We start from the raw sequence: 23,541 nt of genomic DNA on the forward strand, positions 1-23,541 counted from the left end.
CTGGTTGCTAGGGAGGGTAAAGTCACATGGGATAACCTCCTCATGGTCACGATGAGTGGTTCTCGCTCTCAATGGGGCGCGTGATAAGTTGTGTGTGGATCGCGGAGAGTAGCATGACCCTCCACATGCTGGGAGTCTCCACGGTGTCATGCACAATGAGCCATGTGATAAGATGCGCAGATTGACGGTCTCAGAAGCGGAGGCAACTGAGACTTGTCCTCTGCCACCCAGATTGAGGTGAGTAACCATGCCACCACGAGGACCTAAGTAGTGGGAATTGGGCATTCCAAACTGGGGAGAAAAGGGGATACAAATTAGAAAACAAAAAACAAATGATGAGACATTGCTCAAGTCTCGCGTTCTGTGGTGCTCAGCTGTGGTTCTCAAACCCGCAAGACCACGCAATATCTTTGGCGGTCTGCCCAGTGCTGTTGCAAATGCTAAAGGGAGAGAAAGAATTGTTAATGAAAACCATATATGAGACGATAAGGTTTTTACCATTTTAGGGATGCATTAATTGATAAATGAGTATCCATTGTTAAATACGTTTCAAATATTTCTAATGCTTGCATATGTATCAGTTTTAAAACGTCAGCTGGAACGCCTCTGTTGATTTTCCTAACCCTGATCCAAGGCATCCTGTGACATGAACATGCATGCAAACAAACAAATATACACATTTACAATCATATTGTTTCGTAAAACTGAATGCATAACTCAAGGAACAGCTGTGCATACAGGTGAACTCGTGATCTAAAACGGGGACCCCATGCACTACTTTTTGTAACCTAAAGGGAGTTTAACAAAAGTTGTCTAAGGTGATGTGATGTGACTTACCTGTAGGTTTGCATCTACACCTGTTTGAAGCAGTCAAAGTAAGCAGAAAGTGTCATCTGCATGCCGCTAAATGTGCAGGGAACTGTCCACTATCATTTCTGTGTAAAGAACTAATAGTTTTTAAAGGTTGAATTAAAGGTTGTTCTAATTAATATTCAGTTAAAAAAAAAGAAGAAGAAAAAAGAAAGAAAAGTGGCCCACACACTTCGGGCCCCCAGGGGGTTTATAGTGATATTATGTAAATATAGGGGCAATAATAGTTATAGTGCAAAATGTATCAACTAATGCAAATACACTGAGACAGCATGATGCTTTTTGAGTAACAAGATAATGCTTACTAAGTATATCTACTACATGCAAAGGGTGCACCATTTCCTGTTAATTTCAAACACATTTGGCATTTCATAACATTTCAAGACAAGTATTCTATAAACAAATTAATTTCCATTGTGATTGGATCAGTCAAGTTGTACCCACTTAGAACATTTTCCATAATGAATCTGTTCACCCCACTAAAAGGTGCGCTCAGTAATTTTTTGATGTATGTCAAAGTATGGCTTACACTGGCACCTAGTGGCCTGGATGCTGCATCATTCAAACAGTCATTTTCAGTTACAGATGCCATTGTTGAAATTCACGATGCACAGTAAGACATGATTAATTTAATCCATGAATGAAAGTGTCCAATAACAGGGCAGTTGCTGTGATTAAGCGAGTAGTATTCAGCTGGTCATGTGATTCTAAAATGGCAGCCCCTATGAGTGCACCCCTCCCCCATGTAGAATAAAACAGCTTTTGTAAGGTTACTGATATGACTGAACTCTTCATCTCACACGAGTGCTCATGATTTTATACATATGTTTCTAAATTACTATTAATTTCTTTAGGAGTAAAACTTTGTAAATGAGGAAATAAATCACTGAGTGCACCTTTAAGAATAATAATAATGTGTTTTATGAGTGCCTTTAGCTCCTGCAACAGGAGGGCCAAATACAATACTTTCACTTATGGGACAGTTATTAGAAACTTTTAATTTAATAACCTTGAACAAAACTGAAAATAACAAACAAGTATTTTGTCTCAAAATACATGCGTTAATTTCAGAGATTTTAATTAGCTATGTATATTTGCAACATTTTAAAAAGTATTAAATATTAGATCAAATTGCCTAAAACTCAACCTTTAGACATTACATGCAATGATCTCATGGATCAGGACAATTTTACAGTGCATAATGACAAAAGGGTGTTTATGAAAGTGCTGTGGTAGTTTTCGTTGCCATTAAGTGTGTTGGGAGAAAATAACATCTAATGTGCCTTTTACCCCAGGGGGCCTTTAGCCCTGCTGTACCCTACTAGCCAGAAAACTATTTGATTAAATGGACTAAATGGATCATTCCCAAAAGATGTGCCTATGGGCAGAGACAAAATACACTGTAGGCCTAATGTTTTTGTTTGGTTGTTCTCAGACAAAAAGTTTCTCCTCTTAATTGAGTATATGGCCCTTTACATGTAACATCTCCTGTTTTTCAAACTATATGAACTCTCTTTACTGTGCAACAGAATTACATTCCATCACACAAAGTAGAATAAACAACACTGAAAAAGTGTAAGCCAGCAATACATCTAGCTAACATTGACAGAGTTATAAAAAATCCACATGAGCTGGTTTATAATTCGCAAACAATAAAAAGATTGCAAACGTATACATTAGCTGATCAACTTAAAGTGTGAGGCTCGTCGCTTGCCATTGTCAGTTTGCTCGTTCCTGTTGCGTGTACTTAACCTGGCAACCCGCGTGAGCTTCTAGTCAGAAGAGGAGGATGCGGGAAAGACAACTCTCTCCAGTATTTTTAATTTGGACTGCAGTACGCATTCTAAACGCTTGATGTCAATTTTACATATTGCTCCTTTAAGTTTAATTGGACCATCTAATTTGCATTACTTAGTGCCGAAAAAAAATTAAAGATTGCATGGTATTTTGCAGACAGGTAATCTTTGTACAAAATCATCCAAAGCAGTTCTGATTTTCGGACATATTATCAATAGCAATAAAAAATGTAATTGCGACTGAAGCCAGAGATCTTCTGTACTTATATAACAACCTCTGTGGTTTTTTTACCATAGGAGAGAAGCGTAACGGTCAACCAGCGTGTTGCGACAGTAAGTTACCATTGCGGATCCTTTACAAATGAATGGAGAGAGCCGTAAACTGACACCTGCCTGCCGCAATATTGTCTGTGTCTTCTATAATAAAACAGCAATTTTATCGTAGTAAACTCAACACATAGTTCATTCCAAATTGATTGTGGGTGTAAAACATGTTGAAGATTAGCGGACAGGTACTCATTTAATGAAATAATGAGCTATTTCCTCACAAAATCAGTTTATTCAGCACACAGAAGCGTCTCCTCCACAGACATCCATTTTTAAAAAACGGCCCCTGGTCTCCTCGCCAGTGTACCGCTCATATGCTGCTTTTGTTGTTGACCTTGTAGCCTTTTGGTGGTAGGGCTCTGACTGAGGCAAAATAGCATTCCGCTGCTTCCATTGGCTGCTTCTGCTGCCCTCTCTCCTTTTGGAGGCGGTGCGAATCTATTTAAAGGAAATGACGTCACGTGGTTACCGTAGCTAACGAGCCCACACTCATCTGTGCAGCGAGCTGAACATCTGCAAGAGTGTTTTTGTCCGTATCTTCGGCTACCATCTATTTCTAAAGCGCTTGGGGATTTAAAGGGAAATAAAATGAAGTAGGTGGGCCCTGTGTGTCAGAGACTTTTGATGACATTGTCGAAGAACCGCATGTTTTTTGTGTGATGGTAAAGAGGTTAGCTACATTAGCTGTCCGGGTTTGCGTTGGCGTGCTTGAGTCATGAATGTTTACACAAGTTTACGGTCTAGTTTCTTATACAATAAAATGTGCGTATTGTCGACTGTGAAACGCTTTAATATATAGCACCCAAATTCTTGTCAAAGATCTTGCTATGGAAACCTGTCCCTTGTGTATGAGCTTGTTCAGGAAAACTGCTATCAACTCTGCTTTCAAAGCGTTCATTGAGCTTTTTACTGAGACCTGAACAGCTTTTTCAGGCTCTCCGGTGTTTTAATGTGTTAATAAATGTCCGAAAACACAAGAACAGGCTTTGTAGTGTTGTGTATATATGCCATCCATATCACTGGAAATGTAGAGCGTCATGTTCCAGCCATTATCCACTTGTATTTGGTCTCAAAAGGTGTTTCTGAACTGCAGGATATTCATGCTTTTGATGTTTTTTTCTTTCCAGCTTCTACTGAATGAGGACACTCCGGAAGGACACAATACAGACATGTTCAGTCCCAAAGAATTAGAGGGAGAAGTTGACCACTCGTTCTTTGACAGTGACAGTGAAGCAAATGAGGCCTCACAAAGACACAATGAGAGGAAAGGAAAGGAGACCCATATTTCAATGGACCGGTTAGGAGCTGAATTCCAGAGTGAACGAGATGGAATAGCAGGACTGAAGAACGGTTCAGCCCAGGAGGGCAGGAGGGAACACCATGGAGAGAAAGATTCTGAGAGGGATGAAAAAAGCAGTGATGTGTCATTCAGCGGATCCTTGCCACTTCCAAGTGCCAAAAGTTCAGAAACTAGGAACAACAGCCAATCAGATGAAGGATCTAGTGTGCAGTCATACTCATCCGATGAGGAGAGAGATCTGGATGATGAGGATAATACAGGTTTTAAACTCAGGAAAACCAGCAATGGTAGTGTTAATAGTGGTGATGATGATGGATACCATCGCAGTGCTGATGATGAAAGTGAAGAGGATGAGATGCCTCCAGGATCTCGAACAGCAAAACATAGATTGTCCCGCGGAATGCCTAAAAAATCTGCTGGTAAATTTCGCAACCTGAGCCGTAGCAATTCGTCATCTTCTGACACAGAGTCATCCCACAGTAGTAGTGATGAGAGAAGCTCCCTTCATTCACAGAACTCTCCTGTGAAACCTCACCGAATAGGCTCAGCCAATCAGAGGGAGAGATCTAAAGCCTTAGATACTGCAGAATCTGAAGATACAGTCACTGATGTCACTCCTCTCTCAACACCAAATCTTAGTCCTGTCCAGTCCATTGACATGGTTCTGCACTCTAAACCTTTGGCAGCAGATGTTCAGCAACAACAGCACAATGTTGCTGGGGAGATGGTTGCAAATGAAGTGGTTTCAGACGACAGAGACAGTATAAGTTCTGAAGGTGAGGATGGACCAGGTAAGCTCTTAAACTTAGGGGTTGAAGTGTACAATAGATTAAAGGGTTAGTTCACCCCAAAAAATGTTTGTTGAAAGCACACACCAAAGACGCCATGACATCTCTCTCTGCCATCCAACACCTCAATGACACACATCCACAGTGCCCACCGGTGGGCTTAATTGCAACTGCGAGATTTGGTAAGAGATTCAGAGGGGATAGAACAGTCCAATTCAGCTTTGCCCACGGCAGGCAAATATGCAAAGGAAAATCAATTTGCAATATTCGAGGAGTGTTTTTGAGTGTCGGCTAGCTGATGCAGAACGATTACCCGATTAGTCGATTATTCGTGTACATTACTAATTCAAATTATTCACTGAAAATCTTCTGCTAAATGCCTTCTTTCATGTTCCACGGAAGAAAGTCATATGGGTTAGAAACAATGGGTCTGTTCCAAAAACCTAGTGAGAGTCCTCCGGAGGTAGCATTTTAAGACATAATAGGCACGCTTCCGAAGCGGAAGCTGTTCCTAAAGGTAGGTATCTTAATTATGCTGCCTCATAAGATATCTCGTTTTGGCCAAATTCAAAGGTAGCATCCAGAGATGGGTAGACTAGCTAAATACTGTACTCATTAGAGGATCATACCGTTTCTCTTGTGTCAACTGTATTGAAATCAGTTGTGAGTCAAGTCTCATCAGAGACTGTTTAGCAGAGATGGGCCACTTCTGTTCAAATGAATGGGAGAAAATTGGAATGCAAAACCAAGGAGCTCTAAAGAGCCCAATGGTCAACGGATATGGACAGGAAGTCCCGAATGTAGAAAGGATGTTTTGGTAAAAGAGCCGGTAAAAGAGCCAATCACCTTTTAGATACAGAGCATGCTATACAAGCCGGGAAAATTGCGCTTTTTCTCGTAATATGAGGTAAAGAAGCACCATTTATGATACCAGTTTTGTCAGATTTTACTGCAGATTTAAAATATGCACTTTGATCGAAATCTTGACCAACCGTTTTTGAGATTCCGGTGTTTCTCCATTCAAGTAGATAGGAGCTACACTGGCATGACTGGAAATAGTCTCCTCAGAGCATTCCAAAAATGGCCGACAGTGGACTGATTTGCTAGAAAGACTTCGGTCTCGTGAGGAATGCTATTTAAACGATGCGCGGAGCTGCTGCCTATGTAGAGCGTTCCAAATTACTCTCTAATGAGGCATCATTTCAGTAAGGATGCTGCCATTTAAGACAGCTGCCCATGTAGGCAGGAGACAGCGAGGCAGCTCACTAAGTTTTGGAACAAACCCAAAATGAAGGTGCGTAAATTACAAATAAAAAAAATAAATATTTGGGGCGTGAATTATTCCTTGAAAATTTTTATAAGAATCTTGCTTTATCTCTGTCTCCCTCTTGTAGTGTTTTTAAAAGTAGAGAAGCACTTGGACAGAGCACTGGTGCTTTCCAGCCCTGGGAGTGTTAGCAGCAACCGTAGTCGCAAGAACTACTCTTTCACCAATGAAGAGGTACGGGCCATCGACCGAGAGAACCAGCGGTTGTTACGTGAACTCTCACGTTCATCAGCACCCTCACGTAATGCCGGCTCTGCCTGCTCCACCACCAGCAGTCGCAGGAGCAATGCACCACCCATACGCCTTTATCACAGCGCCCTCAACAGGCAACGAGAGCAAGAACGCATTCAGAAGGAAAACCTGGTCAGTAGGCTCTTAATTTAACCTAAATATATTTTGGGTGATGTAGTATTAAGAAAACATACTTCAGTGCATTGCTTCTAAAAAAAAAAAAAAAAAAAAACTATCCAAGAAAATTGCAATGTTATGTGCTTGTATTTTGTGTCCAGTAGAGGGGGATATAGCCCATCTTTTCTGTGGTACAACTCTCTTATTAGGAATAATGAAATCTGTTTTCCTAATGATATTGTTATAAATGGATCTGAATTTTAAAGGGATAGTTTAGCCAAAAAAGAAAATTCCGTTATAATTTACTCATCCTCATGTTGTTCCAAACTCATGATTTTCTTTCCTCTTGTGGAATACATAGGGAGATTTTAAGCTGAATGTTAGTCAGTCACCAGTCACTTTCAATGCTTCTTTTGTCCCTACATAAAGTGAATGATGACTGAGGCTAACATTCTGCATAATATCTGCTTTTGTATTCAATGTAAAAAAAGTCATATTGGTTTGGAAGAACACACAAATTTTTGGGTAAACTTTTTCTTTAATCACACTATCCAGATACTATCTGATAGAATTTATGTGCGTATGTTTGTGTATGAGCATATGTGTGCTTCATTTACATTCTACGTTCATAGTTTGTACTCTTGGCACCTTCTTCTTTGGTGATCCTCATTTATGTAATGTTCTTTGTGAGTGTTTATTTTAGTATCCTGTAGAAGTGTGTGTGCATGGTGGCGCTGTCAGCCACAGCCAGTGAAAGTAGAGAGACAGTCACCACCTTCATTTATTTTATGACAAGACGAGTAGAGACAGGTGGAAGCAGTTTTGCGCACATGCTGGGCCAGACACTACACTGAGTTTAACCCTCCTAATCTTCTCTTTCGAACTTCAGTGACAGAAGATTTTATGCAATTTCTTATCCTCTTTATTTTTTGCAATGAAACAACATTTTGACAGTATTGTAGTACTTGAGAGAGTGTGCAAACTGCATTTTACAGCTTTCACTGATGTGTTGTACATTTATGAAGGACTGATTACCCATTTTAGGAAGTGTAACATTCTAATTATATGTATGAAATGGCAATGTGTCTGAAGTGTCAGTTGTTTCAGATAAAGGATCGCTCTCTGTTTCTAGGGATGGACATTTTCAAGTAATTTTGTAGTTGAGTTCTTAAACCCACAAAAAAATTGAGTAATCAATTACTTGCAACTTAAAATATAAGTTAAAAATAACTAAGTATGTCACATACGTGAAATTTATATTTTGTTTTATTCACAAGCGTTTCCAAAAACTGTTTCAAAATAAGACAACTATGTATAAATTATATATGTATATATTAAAAAATAACAGTAAAAAAACATTTGCACTCACCCGGAGCTTACATAGAAACCAGTACTTACGGCGTTATGGTCCACATAAAGGCTATCAGATTTTTATCATTTCACATGTTATTGTTCAGAAAAACAAGAAGTGAAAGTTGACTATTTATAAAATGCACTGCCCGTGTTCAGAGATTTAACTTGCATGCACACACACTGGTCTGATAAGCTTCCAAGTTTCTTGTACTGCTTCAAATTTTCTTTCCACCATGATCCTTGCCCATTGGTGGGCATGAATTCAACAAGAACTGAATACCAATAGAGTAGAATTCCGTAACAATCAAAACATTTCAAGTATTGCCACACTTGGCTTTGCTTGAAAGCACAGACACCATGATGTCTCCTCTCATACAACACCTCAACAACACTCATGTGCAGCACCCCCCAGTGGACTAAATTGTAACTGCAAAATTTTGTGAGATTCAGAGGGAAAGTACAGAATAATTCAGCATTGCCTGTGGCAGGCGAATTCACAAAGGAAAATCAATTATATTTGAGTAGTATTTTTAATAGTCGACTAGTTTACTCAATTAGTCAATTACTCGTCCACATCCCTATCTGTTTCCCACTCTCTTCACCTTTTAGTAACCCATTCACCTTGGAAGCAACTTGATCTGTTCTTTGATTGTACACTTTGAACCTCACTTGCTTACTATTACACATTCTCTCATTTTCTCTCGCTCTCTGCCATTACAAACCCTCCTCTCTTTCTGGTTTAAAGAAAACTGAAAAAAATAAAATAATCTATCATCAATAGAACCAGGGACTATAAGCTATGACTCAGACTGCATATTCCTGCAGGTCTTGTTAGCGTTTTACTGCCTAGCAACAAATGCTGGAACACGAGTAAGACTACAAGACGGTTACTCTCTCTTTCTTTAAGAGCACTGGGCGGGCTGTCTTCTATCGTCACCTTTACTCTATTTCCAGTTCCAGCTCTTTTCATGGCTTTTGCTTACTGAGAGGTTTCCAAAGGGTTGTTTGTACTGACATACGGAGGCATGACTGCCTGTGACATTCTGATCCTCAGCCGCCGGTTATTTTTATTCTCAATGCCTCTCACTGTGTCTTTTCAGGGTGAAGGGCTGTAGTGATGGTACTCTCTTGAATATTTTGTTGGAGTTAATGAGGTCACATTTAAATGGCACATGTTTAGGTTTAAAGTGAATCTCTGCAAATCTGTCAAGAAAATTTCCAGGTCATATCACTCACTCAAATCAATGATATAATAAATGAAATGATATGATACGGAATAGTCACAATACAGTAACGTTTATTTGAATGCATTTTGTATTAACTCTTAAATTCATGGGTGTTTCGCCAAACATTATTGCATACCTCATGTAGTAAGCGACCTTGAACGGATGACAAATAGATCTACAGAATTTCCAGGTAGTTTCAAATTGTTATAACATTTTCAAGTCAATTAGAAAATAATAAAATAGAATATGTTCTGATATATTTTTTATTTTATTTGTTTCATATCAACGAGATGATGCAACAAAAATAGAACAGGATTCATTACTTCCACACTGAAATTTCATGAGACGCAACTGGCTGTCAAACACATATTGAGCTACACAACATATACGATACACATATGTATTTTCTCAGACAATTTTTGTCTAAATAGACACACAACTGACAATTTCTGTTGTACACCCAAATGACAATAGACAAATCATACAGTTCATGTGTTGTACTTCCTGTAATTTACTTCCATGTTGCTCCTTCGTCAAATAGCAGTGACAAATGTAAATCAAATCTTAAAGGGATTGTTCACCCAAAAATGAAAATTCTCTCATTGTTTACTCACCCTCATGATATCCCAGGTTTGTATGACTTTCTCTCTTCACCAGAACACATTTGAAGAAAAATAGAAAAATATTTTAGCTCAGTAGGTCCTTTTAATGCAAGTGAATGGAGATTTCTCTTTTGAAGCTCCAAAAATCTCAGACAGTCAGCATAAACATCATCCATATGACACCAGCTGTTAAATTAATGTCTTCTAAAGCAATCATTGTTTTTGGTGCGAAGAAGATAAATATTTTAGTACTTTTTTTTTTAAACTCAAAATCATGCTTCCGTTCTGCAGCAGTACGTAATCCCATTGGCACGTGAGAACTGAGGCACGTGCGTCACAGCCGGAAGAGCAGCTCTGTTTACAAGTAAGGAGGAGGAATGCTGTACAGTAGCTTGGTTGGTTTTGGTTTAGATCTGCATTTATCTGTTTCTTTTCTCACAGTGGTGCGTTTGTGTGCTCATCTTGAATGCCTCAACTGAATGGAGAATGTGAGATTACATCTATATCCATGGCAACATGAATACATCACACGAGAGACTGCGTGATCTCCAACCTCTCGGAAAGCTTAACGGAAGCGATGGTTTAGAGTTAAAAAGTACTTAAATATTGATCTTTTTCACATCAAAAGCGATCATATCGCTTTAGAAGACATTAACAGCTGGAGTCGTATGGATGACGTTTATGCTGACTGTCTGTAATTTTTGGAACTTCAAAAATCGGATCACCATCCACTTGCATTTTAAGGACCAATTGAGCTGAGATCTTTTTCTAATTTTCTTCAAATGTGTTCTGGAGAAGAAAGAAAATCATACACATCTGGGATATCATGAGGGTGAGTAAATAATGAGAAAATTTTCATTTTTGGTTGAACTATCCCTATAAACATCAGCGCCAGCGTAAGAAATGGCATTGACGAATAGCATGTATGTATGTGTACAGGCATATGGGATGCTGATAATTCACCATTGTCACACAGAAAATCAACGTGAAATAGTAGTCATTTGTATGAATGTAGTACTCATTTGTCTTGTAATAAGCAAAGAAATATAGATCCTGTGATAGAAAACTTATATAGATTTGAAATTATCACAAAAATATGATTTATGGAAATGCAAAAAAGCGGCACTGTTGCATATCTTGGGTCTTTAATGACCATATAAACTTTTGGTAACTAAGCAGTAATAAAACTATATTTTTTGTAAAGTTGTTTGATATGGAATTTTCTTCATGATGTTTATCATTGTTTGATGCCTTTTTTATTATTATTATTTTTTACAGCTAAGAAAATTCCAAGTATTCATATTTCTGAATGTTTACTGGATGTTGATCATGTTTATAATATAACGAGAGGCGTTTTTACCCATCATGTTATACTTAAATTAAGCAAGCTCAGAGGCCGCATGATACAGGATTTAATTGAAGGTATCCCCAGCTGAAGATTTTACTTTTGTTATTGGTGCTATAAAACACAAATTATTTCAATAACACATTTAATGGATTAGTTTCCACTTAAATAATGACCAGTAATGGAGGGGTCACCCTTTAGGACATTGTAGAAAATGTCATTTAAAATTGGTGTATATACAGTAACTAGGCTAGATGTATTTTCAGGCATTCCTGAAGCGGCTAGAATCTGTGAAGGCCACTTCTGGTATGACCAGAGACGAACAACTAGCTGATTACCAGCGCCAGTGCCGATACCTGGGAACACACATTACATCTGTGCCACCCCTTAAACCAGGATCCAGCAGGACATCTGGTACACACACACACAAACCTAAGCCCTATAGTCAGGCCCACACAGAATCTGTACCCACAGATCTATGCAGAAATTTTGGCAGATTCGCAGAACGCTTTTCATTCACAACGCTCAACATATCACCAAATTTCATGAATTCTGCAGGTTTTCCCTGAAAAACATTGCAGAAATGTCAGCTGATTCTGTCTGAGCCTTGCTATAATTTGCATGATGCATTTTGAATGAAGACATTACGTTCAGTTCTGTAAACACATTTCGTCATCCCAAATTCAGTTGACATGTCGCACTTTCCAGAAATTGTAATCGAATAACTGGGACTGTCAGTAATATTTTAAAATGATTAATCATGATTAATCTTAAGTTTGATTTTGCTGAAATTTTCCTCTAAATATACCCTTTATTTTATTTTTATTTATTTTTTCATTTCAACAATGCAGTGTATCCAACTCCATTATGGAAAGAAATAAAAATATGTATCAACGATTTTTATTGATGCCTGAAGCAGGTTGAATTTTGAAGATATTTAAAATCTGCCTCCCATCTTTTAAAGTCCCATCTTTTATAAATAAGTTAGCCACTATGTAGGTCTTTTTCCATCATTTAATGATAAACAAGAGTTCAGATATTGGATTATTGTGTTTATTATGCTACTTGTAAATGTGTTAACTGCTTTAAATACTTCTAATGCTTTTAAATGTATTTATTTACACTATAAATTAACAAATAACACCGCTGTACTTCCATGAACACAGGAAGGAGTTCAAGACCCTGCAGCAGTCCGCACAGAGCTAGACCAGAGACTGCTAAACTCAACAGAGCATCACCACGGCCCGCCTGGTCCTGATCCTTAAATCTTTCACTTTATCTGCCCCTCTACATTTAAATATTCTGCCCTACTATAAAATCAAAATGTAACTAAGTTTAGATCACATCGGCAAACATCCTGTATGATTGTAAACTGCTTAAACACATTATTTCCTTTAGAACTGGGGAGGCAAAAATATACATTTCTCAAATATACATGTGGTCAACACAGCTTAAGGTTTGATTATGTTGTTTAAATATTTTTATGTATTTTGTCAAATAATAAATGCAAATGGTTCAGGGACCATAAAGTGGGACATTAAGCTTTCAGAGACATTCTTAGTGCCTATGTGTGCAGCTCAAAAAAAAGGCTTATACACCGATCAGCCAAAGCATTAAAACCACCTGCCTAATATCATGTAGGTCCCCCTCGTGCCGCCAAAACAGCGCCAACCCGCATCTCAGAATAGCATTCTGAGATACTATTCTTCTCAACACAATTGAACAGGCGGTTATCTGAGTTACCGTAGACTTTGTCAGTTCGAACCAGTCTGGCCATTCTCTGTTGGCTTCACTCATCAAGTTGTTTCCGTCCACAGAACTGCAGCTCACTGGATGTTTTTTGTTTTTGGCACCATTCTGAGTAAATTTTAGAGACTGTTGTGCGTGAAAATCCCAGGAGATCAGCAGTTACAGAAATACTCAAACCAGCCCATCTGGCACCAACAATCATCCATGCGATTTATGTAATCGGCCAATCATGTGGCAGCAGTGCAGTGAATAAAATCAAGCAGATACAGGTCAGGAGCTTCAGTTAATGTTCACATCAACCATCAGAATGAGGGAAAAATGTGATCTCAGTGATTTGGACCGTGGCATGATTGTTGGTGCCAGATGGGCTGGTTTGAGTATTTCTGTAACTGCTGACCTCCTGGGATTTTCACACACAACAGTCTCTAGAATTTATTCTGAATGGTGCCAAAAACAAAAAACATCCAGTGAGCGGCAGTTCTGTGGACAGAAATGCCTTATTGATGAGAGAGGTCAACAGAGAATGTCCAGACTGGTTCGAACCGACAAAGTCTACAGTAACTCGGATAACCGCTCTGTACAATTGTGTTGAGAAGGATAGCATCTCAGAATGCGGGTTGGCTCTATTTTGGCTGCACGAGGGGGACCTACGCAATATTAGGCAGATGGTTTTAATGTTGTGGCTGATCGGTTTGTATATATTTCAGGTGTATGTAATATAGTGCCTCACTGAATTCAGCTGATGACAGAGATGACTGTTCCTTGTTTCTGTAAATTCTGTTATCAGATTAATTACGTGATATATTTGTCTTTTAAAATATTGCAAAACTTGTAATCTAATGCTAAATAAATGCTTTATTTGGTATAGTAATATCCAGTGTCATGGTGCATTGTTCAGATATAAAAGTGATTTGTGTCTTTACCCAACTGTATGACACTTGAATACCTGGCATGCAGATACACAGTGACACACATGCTCAGATAGTCCCCCATCTGTTACAATGAACAGACAAGCATAACAATGCCATTCATTCTCATGTCACTCTTAAACTACTTTTGACAAGGCTGACCGACACTCATTAACACATGACAAATTAGCAAAGTTATTATGCAAGCACAGAGACTGACAAATAAGTCATTGTCGTGGAAGGCTGTGTTATGTAATTTGACTTGCATAACTGTAGCTAGTTACTGTTACTAGCTATGACTGGATTACATTTTATAATTATGGTATATACAGTATCTTTTTTTTTTTTACAATAACAATCATTATTTCAATATTTAATACTAAACTATAATTGAGGGTTAAAAAAATGTCATTAAAATTTGAATTAATAAAATTAATGGTAGGGGCCTGGGTAGCTCAGCGAGTATTGACTCTGAATACCACCCTTGGAGTCATGAGTTCGAATCCAAGGCATGCTGAGTGACTCTAGCCAGGTCTCCTAAGCAACCAAATTGACACGGTTGCTAGGGAGGGTAGAGTCACATGGGGTAACCTCCTCGTGGTTGTGATTAGGGGTTCTTGCTCTCAATGGAACGCGTGGTAAGTTGTGCATGGATCTTGGAGAATAGCATGAGCCTCCACATGCTGTGAGTCTCCGCGGTGTCATGCACAGTGAGCCACATGATAAGCTGTACGGATTGATGGTCTCAGAAGCGGAGGCAACTGAGACTTGTCCTCCACCACCCGGATTGAGGTGAGTAACCACGCCACCACGAGGATCTACTAAGTAGTGGGATTTGGGCATTCAAAATTCGGAAATAATTATAAAAAAAATACAAATATGTAATGATATAAATCATTGAATATCCATGAACAATTCAGGCATTAAATAATGTTTGTTAATGGTAATATGAAGTGGTAACCAATATTGCTATTACTAGACACACCTTTTAGAATGGATGTAACTATCACACTTATTTCGTCAGGTAACATCGTTTGCTGGGTTAACATACTCTGCTGTATTAAGCGATGACTAAGTCAGCAAGAAGAAATTAATGGGGTTGTTTGGAAAACAGCTTCCATTCATTATCAAAAATTGTCCATTCAAAAATAAAAATAAAAAAAATCTGGAAGTTTTATGGGTGATTTTAAATATCTGAATATGAATTCATTGTTTATTATTGCTGTAATGCAATTAACAATTATCCTTTAACTATTCTGCTTTACAAAGGCAAAACACAGTTACCATGCCAACACTGAAACTGAGAAACTGGCTTTAGAGATTTTTTGGTTGTAGTGGTTTTTTTTTTTTTTTTTTTTTTAGTAGTTACTGCAGTTATATCTGAATCTGAGCATAGAGATTCCGGTCATAACCCGGTTTTGACTAAATGTGTTTGCCTTTGTAGGACAGTATTAATCTGTGACTTGATTTGTTTTGAAATACCTGACAGTGCTATGTTTCATAATGTCAAAGAAAGAAACCACAAGCAGGAAACAGAAGATGTAGTTTTATTCTTATTAAAAGAACACATAAGGTGGAACACAAGAACCATCAACTTTCCATTGTACAGTCACTTGGTTCAGTCAGGGAGTTATTGTGTTCAGCTAACTGCAGTGAATAAGTGCCACTGTAAAGCATGACTCTCAGAGTTAGGAGGGATTTAAGGAAAAATTATTCAAATAAATAAACTAAAAAAAGAAAAAAACGGAGGGGCAGTGGGTTGGCTTAAATATATTTACAAGTATTGGGGTGGAGGGTACAGTGACCACGTACTGTCACGTGATCACAACTCACCCCTTGGCCAGCTTGGCCAAGTACACTCTTCCCACACTTCTCCCTGGTTGGTATCACTCTATACAGTTAAGACATACACTGCGCTAAGGGGTTTCCTTTGGTATGATGGAAACAATGGATGGAGAATGTTTATGTGTACTTCTTGATCTCATCATACAGGACCAGCACAAAAGCTCCGCCCATGCCTCTCAGCACATTGGACCAGGCACCCTTGAAGAAGGCTTTTGGACCCTCATCCTTGGTGATCTTTTTCCAGCAATCGATTGTGCCACTGTACATAATCTCAGCTATTAGGAGAGAAAAAACAAAGAAAGTCATTATACATTAGTCCGCACATCAAGCTGTTATTGCACATCTAACCGCTAATAATCTTTTGACCTACCTCCTTTGCGTCCAGACTGCATCATCATACGACGTCTGACAGTGTCAAATGGATATGAAATAATACCGGCGGCAGCTGTGACAGTTTGGGCAATCATCCAGCTGATGACAATGTGTGTGTTCTTGGGGTCTGGCAGCATACCTGAGTGAAAGAGATGTTGAGTTGGATTTGACATAATGCAAGCAACTTATTTTAGCATCATCCACATACACAATCAGATGTTTTCTATTCCATAATTGCTTACCTTTAGCTGTATCATAGACACCAAAGTAAGCAGCTCTGTAGATAATAATGCCCTGGACGGACACATTGAAGCCAAGGTAAAGACCCTTAATACCATCAGACTTGAAGATCTTGGTAATGCAGTTACCAAGACCAGAGAACTCTCTCTCCGCTGTGCCTTTGCCGATATCAGCGGCAAGCCTTGTTCTGGCGAAGTCAAGAGGGTAGACGAAGCACAGAGAGGTGGCACCGGCAGCACCACCAGAGGCCAGATTACCGGCGAAGTAACGCCAGAACTGGGTCTTCTGGTCCACTCCTCCAAGGAAGATCTTCTTGTACTTGTCCTTGAAGGCAAAGTTGAGGGCTTGCGTGGGGAAGTATCTGATGACATTGGCGAGATTGCCTCTCCAGAAGGACAGGAAGCCCTGCTCTTTGGGAATTCTCACTACGCAGTCCATGATACCTTTGTACTGTGTCTCAACTGTGATCTGTCTGCTGGCATGCTGGACCTTTGAAGCAGAGAAACGCAAGGAGCAGTCTGGATTAAAGGTGGTCCAAGATTGGATAAACAACATCTAAAGTGGTCATAAATTGTTAATTATTAGCAGCATGGTCACGTTGGGTTATTGAACTTTATGTCTAGTACATTTCATGTACTTTGCATGTTCATCTTGAATAAGAATACATGTCGATTCTTTACACATAAGGATTCAACTGACCACACGTGCGCGAGCTGCATTTGTCGTCACAGCCCACTTGCGCGCGCAGTTTGAGTGTTGGGTTGCAGCCTTGAGGCTATTTTTAACTTTAAACTTAAACCAAATATCGCTGCTCTGCACAGACACGATCTCAAATCACATGGTTGGCCTTTATTAACTCTGGCACTTAAAGAAAGCGTGACGGAAGTCGTTACAAGATCAAATATTAGGCTACAAATGATTGAAAATTAGGTTAATGTTTCCAAAATATGCTCTTGGAAACTCTGCGGAAATAACAGCAAATAAACATCAAGTAAAATTTCTTAAACTCGCTCGGTGCAGAAACTACTTTTTTGTACGTTTCATTTCAGCTCTTACAAACGTCTTCTGAAGTAGCACCACGGACAGCGCCACAACTTTTCTTTTACCTACAGAGTTTATATGTTTTCTCCTGTATTGTTTGAATCTTTTCATTTAAATTTTATTTAAACATTTTCAAACTAAATGTCGTTTGCCTCACAAATTCATGCAATTTTATTTATGTATTTATTTACTGATTGATTGAAGACTTGCATGCAACTTTTAAAGTTACTTGATGATATTCAGTATAACTTTATGCAATGCAATCATGTGATTGCTGTATATAAAACTCACCTGCAATAACAGTTTGACTCTCTCAATGGGGGCCACAGCGGTCTTGGAGATGGCAGCGGCCACACCACCGGCCAAGAAATCCTTCAAAAAGCTGACCACTGCGTCAGACATGATGTCCTATCTCCTGGAAGACAATATCACCACTAAAAGACCCAACAAGAACCCCAGCGACGTCCCTTCAAATGGACGAGCGTTCGTCTTTGCCCCTATTATATCCCGAGTTATTATCGCGAGAGGAGTAGATGATGGATCCACGCGGGAACGAACAGAAAATCAAAGCTGAATAAATATCCCTGGTCAGGGGTCACGAGTCTTGCGCAAGTTCATTAATGCCATAACTGCCTGTGCCGGGTCATGATCTGGGGACGTTTAAAGGGCAAATTTAATTTGTACAGCAACATAACATAATTAGGCCTACATTAACATAGCAAGTCGGATTATAAACTCTTTTAAATAGTTGAAATATTAACCCTATGTGTGAGATATCTTTACGGCATAATCTGAGAAAATAGTAAAAATAGTTTTGCACGTAATGGTTTATTCTATTTATTTATGGTTCAACATAAAATTAACACGAACATGCTTAAGGGTTATAGGCCAGTAAATATACTGTACAATGATATAAATACAGGCAATCTCTGCAGTAGGCCATGTGATGTTTTCCTATCGTTCATGTCTATTTTAAATTTGGTTTGAATTGATAATATTTGATTTAATATTGAAGATAAATGTATAGGTCTATGTATTTGGAAATTTGCTTTTGCTTGTCACTGAGATGTTCAGTTCTCTGAATTGCATACACATTGGCTACAGTATGTTGTATGTAGAGCCAAATGTATATTATGGTGAGTGTTAGCACAATTACAGACCAGTAGGCCTCAAATGACATGTACACTATTATAAGCATTATTACATTGCAATATCAATATTATCTCAAGACCAAAGCAGAGCATCACATTTTCTGCAGACATTTAAAACTCCATCTAAGTTAAAGGAGATAAATGAATTTATTAAAAGCGTGCACTAGGTTTATTTGTATTATAATGTCCTAAAATGCGCTCTTATGTCTGTTAAGCATATAGGGGTTTTGAAATCACTGATGCACTACAATTAAATGTTCTCTTCTTTTGTTTCCTCACATATGTGTGAATGTTTGAACAGTCAGGTTAATTATATGTGTGGACACACTTACTGTAAGTTCTGTAAACCTGTAAAGACACTTTAGTAAGTAGGCTATTATTGCTTAGTACACTGTAAAAAAAAAAAAAAAAAATAAAAAAAAAACTGGCAGCTGTGGTTGTCAGAATAATTATGTAAAAAATACAGTAGACATGTAAACAACTTCAACCTGTACATTTTTCAGTTTAAAACTGTTGTAATTTACATGACCACAATGGCACTATATAAAAAAATTGAAAAAAATTGGAAAATTTTTGTTAAATTTACAGTAAAAAAACGTCAAACTTGATATTAACCTTTTGAAACTGTACAAATCTACTTTCTACTTCATAAGGTATTGTTAATCGCCGTACAAATTACAGAAGGGCACATGATGACATGAAGTTCACCCATAGTGGCTCTTCCAGGGGCAATGACCAATAAACATGTAGAGACAGTGCTCAGTGTCACTCACACAAACACTAAACACCATCAGAGTTACACACGTGGCATTTAAATAATGCAGTAAACATTAACTAAACTATATTAAATATAAAACAGAACACCACAATGTATGTAACTGATATTAAAAATAAGAAGAATCATTAATATTCCCATAAAATGTAATATGATGGGTCATGCAAGGAATTGTGGGAACGCCTGATTATTGTTTTTTGTACCGTATTTTAACAATAATTTACTGTAAAATTTTTTTAAAAAAAGTACATGTACTCTCTTGTTAAACAATGTAAATTTTTACCATTAATTATACAGGAAAATCATACTTTTACATCTAAAAAAATGTAATTTTTACAAAAAAATTTTTTTGTCTTTTAAAATATATTTAAAAACAATTCTGTATATTTTACTGTTAATATTCGTTAATCAATTAACGTTTTATTTTAGCATTTTTACAGACTTTTACCAATAAAATTAGACGTTTTTTATTTATTATTATTATTATTATTATTATTATTATTTTTTTACAGTGTAGCCTTTTTATTATTGCTTTTTGTTATCAATTGTATTAATATATAGGGTATATGTGTATTGTGTAACATGTAAAGTATTTGGCTACCACGTGTGTTTAATATGGTAGAATAGAGCGTCATTGGCATGACAGTCCTCATACACCCTTCTCTTGCTACAACTGCTCTCATTTTATTTTTCTCCCTCTCAGTTTGTTGGTTTGGTCAGTTGCTTAGCTGCAATACAGCCGTATTCCCATTGAGGTGTTTTGAATGTTACTAAAAACAAAGCAGGAGACAGGTTTTGAAACCCAGTGAGAGTTTGACTGGGTGCCAAGTACACATCAGCACAAATTTCCTCAGACACAGAAACAGAAACATTTCTGTTCTACACTGACTGTCTGAAGAGTTGACTCTCGGAGGGATTTAAAGTTTAAGTATGCTCAATAATAAAACTGCATGCCCAATAGAGAGGTTGAAACACTGTTTCACCGCGCGCGCGTGTGATTCTTCTTGGTCTCGTGTAAGAACGCGCATTTACTGACTATGAGTTCAGCTCGTGCAACCTGCTACTGGAGGCGCGAGCGCTTTATGTTGCTAGGAGCGACCTGGCTTCTCTTCTGTAAAACATTAGGGAGACAGAATCTCCTCTCATAAAAATACTGCACCGCTGTAGCACACAGAGCTTTTTGACATTTAAGCTTTCAAAGAGCCGACGAGACATGACAATGGCTTCACACTTTGGCTCAAGAGCTTCAATAGAGAGTTGAATCATTTCAGTCATGATGTCCACAGAGGCTTCTTTACGGCTCCCAGCCATTCAACACCCTTCATCAAGACTTGGAGACCCAGAGCACATTTCTCTACGGGGTTTTTCAACAGACTGCAACATTGATCAGAGATACTGCATCCCCCAGAGAAGAATCAGACCTCAGTCTCCAGGGACGGAGAGCCTCGCAGTCAGAGCAGCAGAAGTGATATCAGCTCTCTGAAAAGGAAAGATGAGGAAAAAGAGGAGGATTGGATATTCCAGAGCAAATCCCAGAGAGAGTAGTCCACGACACGGACAACCCCAGGCTACCTGTCTTCTGTGAGTTAAAGCATGACATTTATGAAGCTTGTTAGTAGTACATGTCCCTCAAATGTGTTGGCATTGTTTATTATGGAGGCCTGTAAATCAATATCTCAGCACCTGAAACAGCGCCAAATGAATTGCTGACTGTGAAGCTTCATCGCTCTTCTCATGATTTATAACTTTTCCGTTGAAAAAATAATGTGTCACTGTACTTATGCATATCACCACTGATGCAATTTTCAAATTCCTCATCCACGATCACATTAGACACATTCGAATTTTTCATTTATTCACCCTTTCACGCCATTGTCCACAAGAGGGCGCTCTCTCATCAAAGGAATGAACTGTTCAGTGGACTGATACCTGACTGAAATTTCTGTCAAGCTACTTACAGTAATCTATATTATACAGACTTTAAAGGGATAGTTCAACCAAAAATGAAAATTCTCTCACAATTTACTCGCCCTCCTGGCATCTCAGATGTGTATTACTCTTCTGCAGAACAAAGATTTTTAGAAGAATATCTCAGCTCTGTAGGTCCTTACAATGCAAGTGAATGGGTGCCAACATTTTCCACATAAAGGGAGCATAAAAGTAATCCATATGACTCCAGTGGTTAAATCTATATGTTCAGAAGTGATATAATAGGTGTGGGTGAAAAACAGATCAAATTATTTCTCGAATGGCCTCATGGGCCAGGGCCCTGAGGCCTGATGTTCCCCACCCATGGTCTAGCACATGTTTGCATAGAAAAACTATTAAAAACAGCACAGACTGATGCAAAAATGCTGAGACTGAGTATATTAATAAGTATATTACTTATTTTATTTTAATTCAGAGTATTTTCTCTTTTCTTTCCACCAAGTTTGAAGATTTTTTTTTAACTATTTACATTGGACCCCCATTTCCTTTCAGGTAAACAGGCTTATTGGTTAGATTAAATGAAATCATTTGTTACATGTGTGTTTGGTGCTGTTTGTATGAAACAGGTCACTGGGTGGCATCAGAAAATCGCTCCACAAGTAGAGTTTCTCATACAACATACACCAGCAATGAGTCATGGATGACAGATCAAACTGATCAGGTAATAAACACTCATCTATCACATTAATTGTATGTTTATGTTAAATAATATGTTCATGATACCTCACATTGTAAGTGTCAGATCTCTACATACAGTGGCCCCAAATGTATTTGGACACTTAAATTGCTCTTAAAAATGTATTCATATCTTTGCATTAGATCAAACCAAGTGGCATTTGTGTGTGTATATATATATATATATATATATATATATGCAGTGAATTAATACAAACATATTCTCAAGTATCCCCTTGTGCTTTCCTCTCAATGACATGGTTGCTGGCCTGTCTACCTCCTTTTGACATCAAAGTCAGTCATTATCCCATAAAGAGAGCTACTGCTTATGTAGAATACCAACTGATAAAATTTCAGCTGCAGCTCAGTGCTTAACACCAATGTATTACTGAGCTTACCCAGGAGAGATATTAGTAAAGAGATAGAGATAAAAAGAGGGAGACAGAAAGGGAGGGATCACATGCATGTGTATGGAAATGGGTGTGAGAGAGAAAGTCCTGCAAATCTGCAGGTGTCTGTATTCTGGAGGGGGTGTTGTGTGTGATTAACCCTGCCAGTCTTATCCCTGGGGTCCTGCCTGTCTGTCCGACTGAACCCAGCACACAAGCCCCCTCGACTCCGCCTGGTCACGAGAGCTGCCTTAGTCACACAGTGGGGGTACACACACACACCCGTCACAAGAGTCAGAGTGGATGTATGTGGGTGTATGGATAAACACACACGACCCCTCCATCCTATCCCATTCACAAAAGAAGCTTGACGTGCTGTCATTCAACATATTTAATACATTCAGTCCTCTAAATCATGCAAGTCCTTCAGTTACTACAGTTTTCAACTGAAGACACTAACCATAGATTCACATCAACATGGAGATATTATCATTTATACATTCCCCCATGACAAGACTTTTGTAGAATGAGACTTTTTGATATTTTTGTTTCTTTGATCTGTTTATGATCCATCAATTCATTTTTTTTTTTAATGCCAAACTTGCAGTTAATCTGTGGTAGATCTGCATCAACACTAAAATTCAAACTTAAACATTTTAGCATCAAAACTAATGTACATGTGAAAATTCAAACTTACAGCAACAAGTATGCACTTATTTTGTCAAGTCAAGTCATTTTTATTTTTTATACGTTTCAAAGAAGCTTTACAGAAAATCATGCTTTCACAGAAAATGAAACTGTAATATTTATAAATTTTTAGAGTCATCATTGTGTAGTTTGATTAAAATATGATTGTAAATTGTGTAATAAAATAAATAAGTAAATCATAATTGTATTTAGAACCCCTGTGAGCAAGCCGAAGGCGACTGTGGCAAGGAACACAAAACTCCATTACATGATGGTTAATGGAGAAAAATAACCTTGGGGGAAACCAGGTTCACTGTGGGTCCAGTTGCCCTCTGGCTAACCAGCATGAATATAATGTCAATATGATATTTTTTTTTTTTTTTTTTTTTTTTTTTGTGTGTAGTGCAAGTCATGGTTTAAAAATAGTAAACTAAGTAA

The 23,541-nt window shown here is 38.1% G+C and overlaps 2 protein-coding genes across 7 annotated transcripts in view; one reads left to right on the plus strand and one right to left on the minus strand.

Moving 5' to 3' along the window:
• LOC127445065 (cilia- and flagella-associated protein 97-like) overlaps positions 1-12,946 on the plus strand; it is a 14,450-nt gene extending 1,504 nt beyond the window's left edge. For 2 of the 6 annotated variants that reach the window (XM_051704812.1, XM_051704811.1), the window contains 4 exons: positions 4,121-5,084; positions 6,476-6,771; positions 11,549-11,696; positions 12,449-12,946. In XM_051704812.1, coding sequence (XP_051560772.1) covers positions 4,163-5,084; positions 6,476-6,771; positions 11,549-11,696; positions 12,449-12,540 — 1,458 coding nt within the window. In that variant the 5' untranslated portion in view covers positions 4,121-4,162 and the 3' untranslated portion in view covers positions 12,541-12,946. Of the gene's footprint in view, positions 1-3,432; positions 3,591-4,120; positions 5,085-6,475; positions 6,772-11,548; positions 11,697-12,448 lie in introns of those variants that run through there. The other 4 variants (XM_051704810.1, XM_051704814.1, XM_051704813.1 and 1 more) reach the window with 4 other exon arrangements.
• Positions 12,947-15,470: 2,524 nt separating this feature from the next.
• LOC127445062 (ADP/ATP translocase 1-like) lies at positions 15,471-17,920 on the minus strand. Its single transcript, XM_051704802.1, has 4 exons — positions 17,729-17,920; positions 16,399-16,885; positions 16,155-16,295; positions 15,471-16,059 (listed from the first exon to the last, which is right to left on the minus strand). Exons 1-4 carry the CDS (start codon positions 17,837-17,839, stop codon positions 15,902-15,904), a joined length of 897 nt encoding a protein of 298 aa, XP_051560762.1. The 5' UTR covers positions 17,840-17,920; the 3' UTR covers positions 15,471-15,901.
• Positions 17,921-23,541: the final 5,621 nt, after the last annotated feature.

Source organism: Myxocyprinus asiaticus, chromosome 8 (assembly GCF_019703515.2).
Source record: "Myxocyprinus asiaticus isolate MX2 ecotype Aquarium Trade chromosome 8, UBuf_Myxa_2, whole genome shotgun sequence".
Taxonomy (NCBI): Eukaryota; Metazoa; Chordata; class Actinopteri; order Cypriniformes; family Catostomidae; genus Myxocyprinus; species Myxocyprinus asiaticus.

What these genes read in the sequence shown, in the direction of transcription:
- LOC127445062 (XM_051704802.1), bottom strand. Translation starts at nt 17,839, where the DNA reads ATGTCTGACGCAGTGGTCAGCTTTTTGAAGGATTTCTTGGCCGGTGGT. An exon ending in GAGTCAAACTGTTATTGCAG is followed by an intron (nt 16,886 to 17,728) that starts GTGAGTTTTATA and finishes TCTGCTTCAAAG; the next exon opens with GTCCAGCATGCCAGCAGACA. An exon ending in TGTCTATGATACAGCTAAAG is followed by an intron (nt 16,296 to 16,398) that starts GTAAGCAATTAT and finishes TCTTTCACTCAG; the next exon opens with GTATGCTGCCAGACCCCAAG.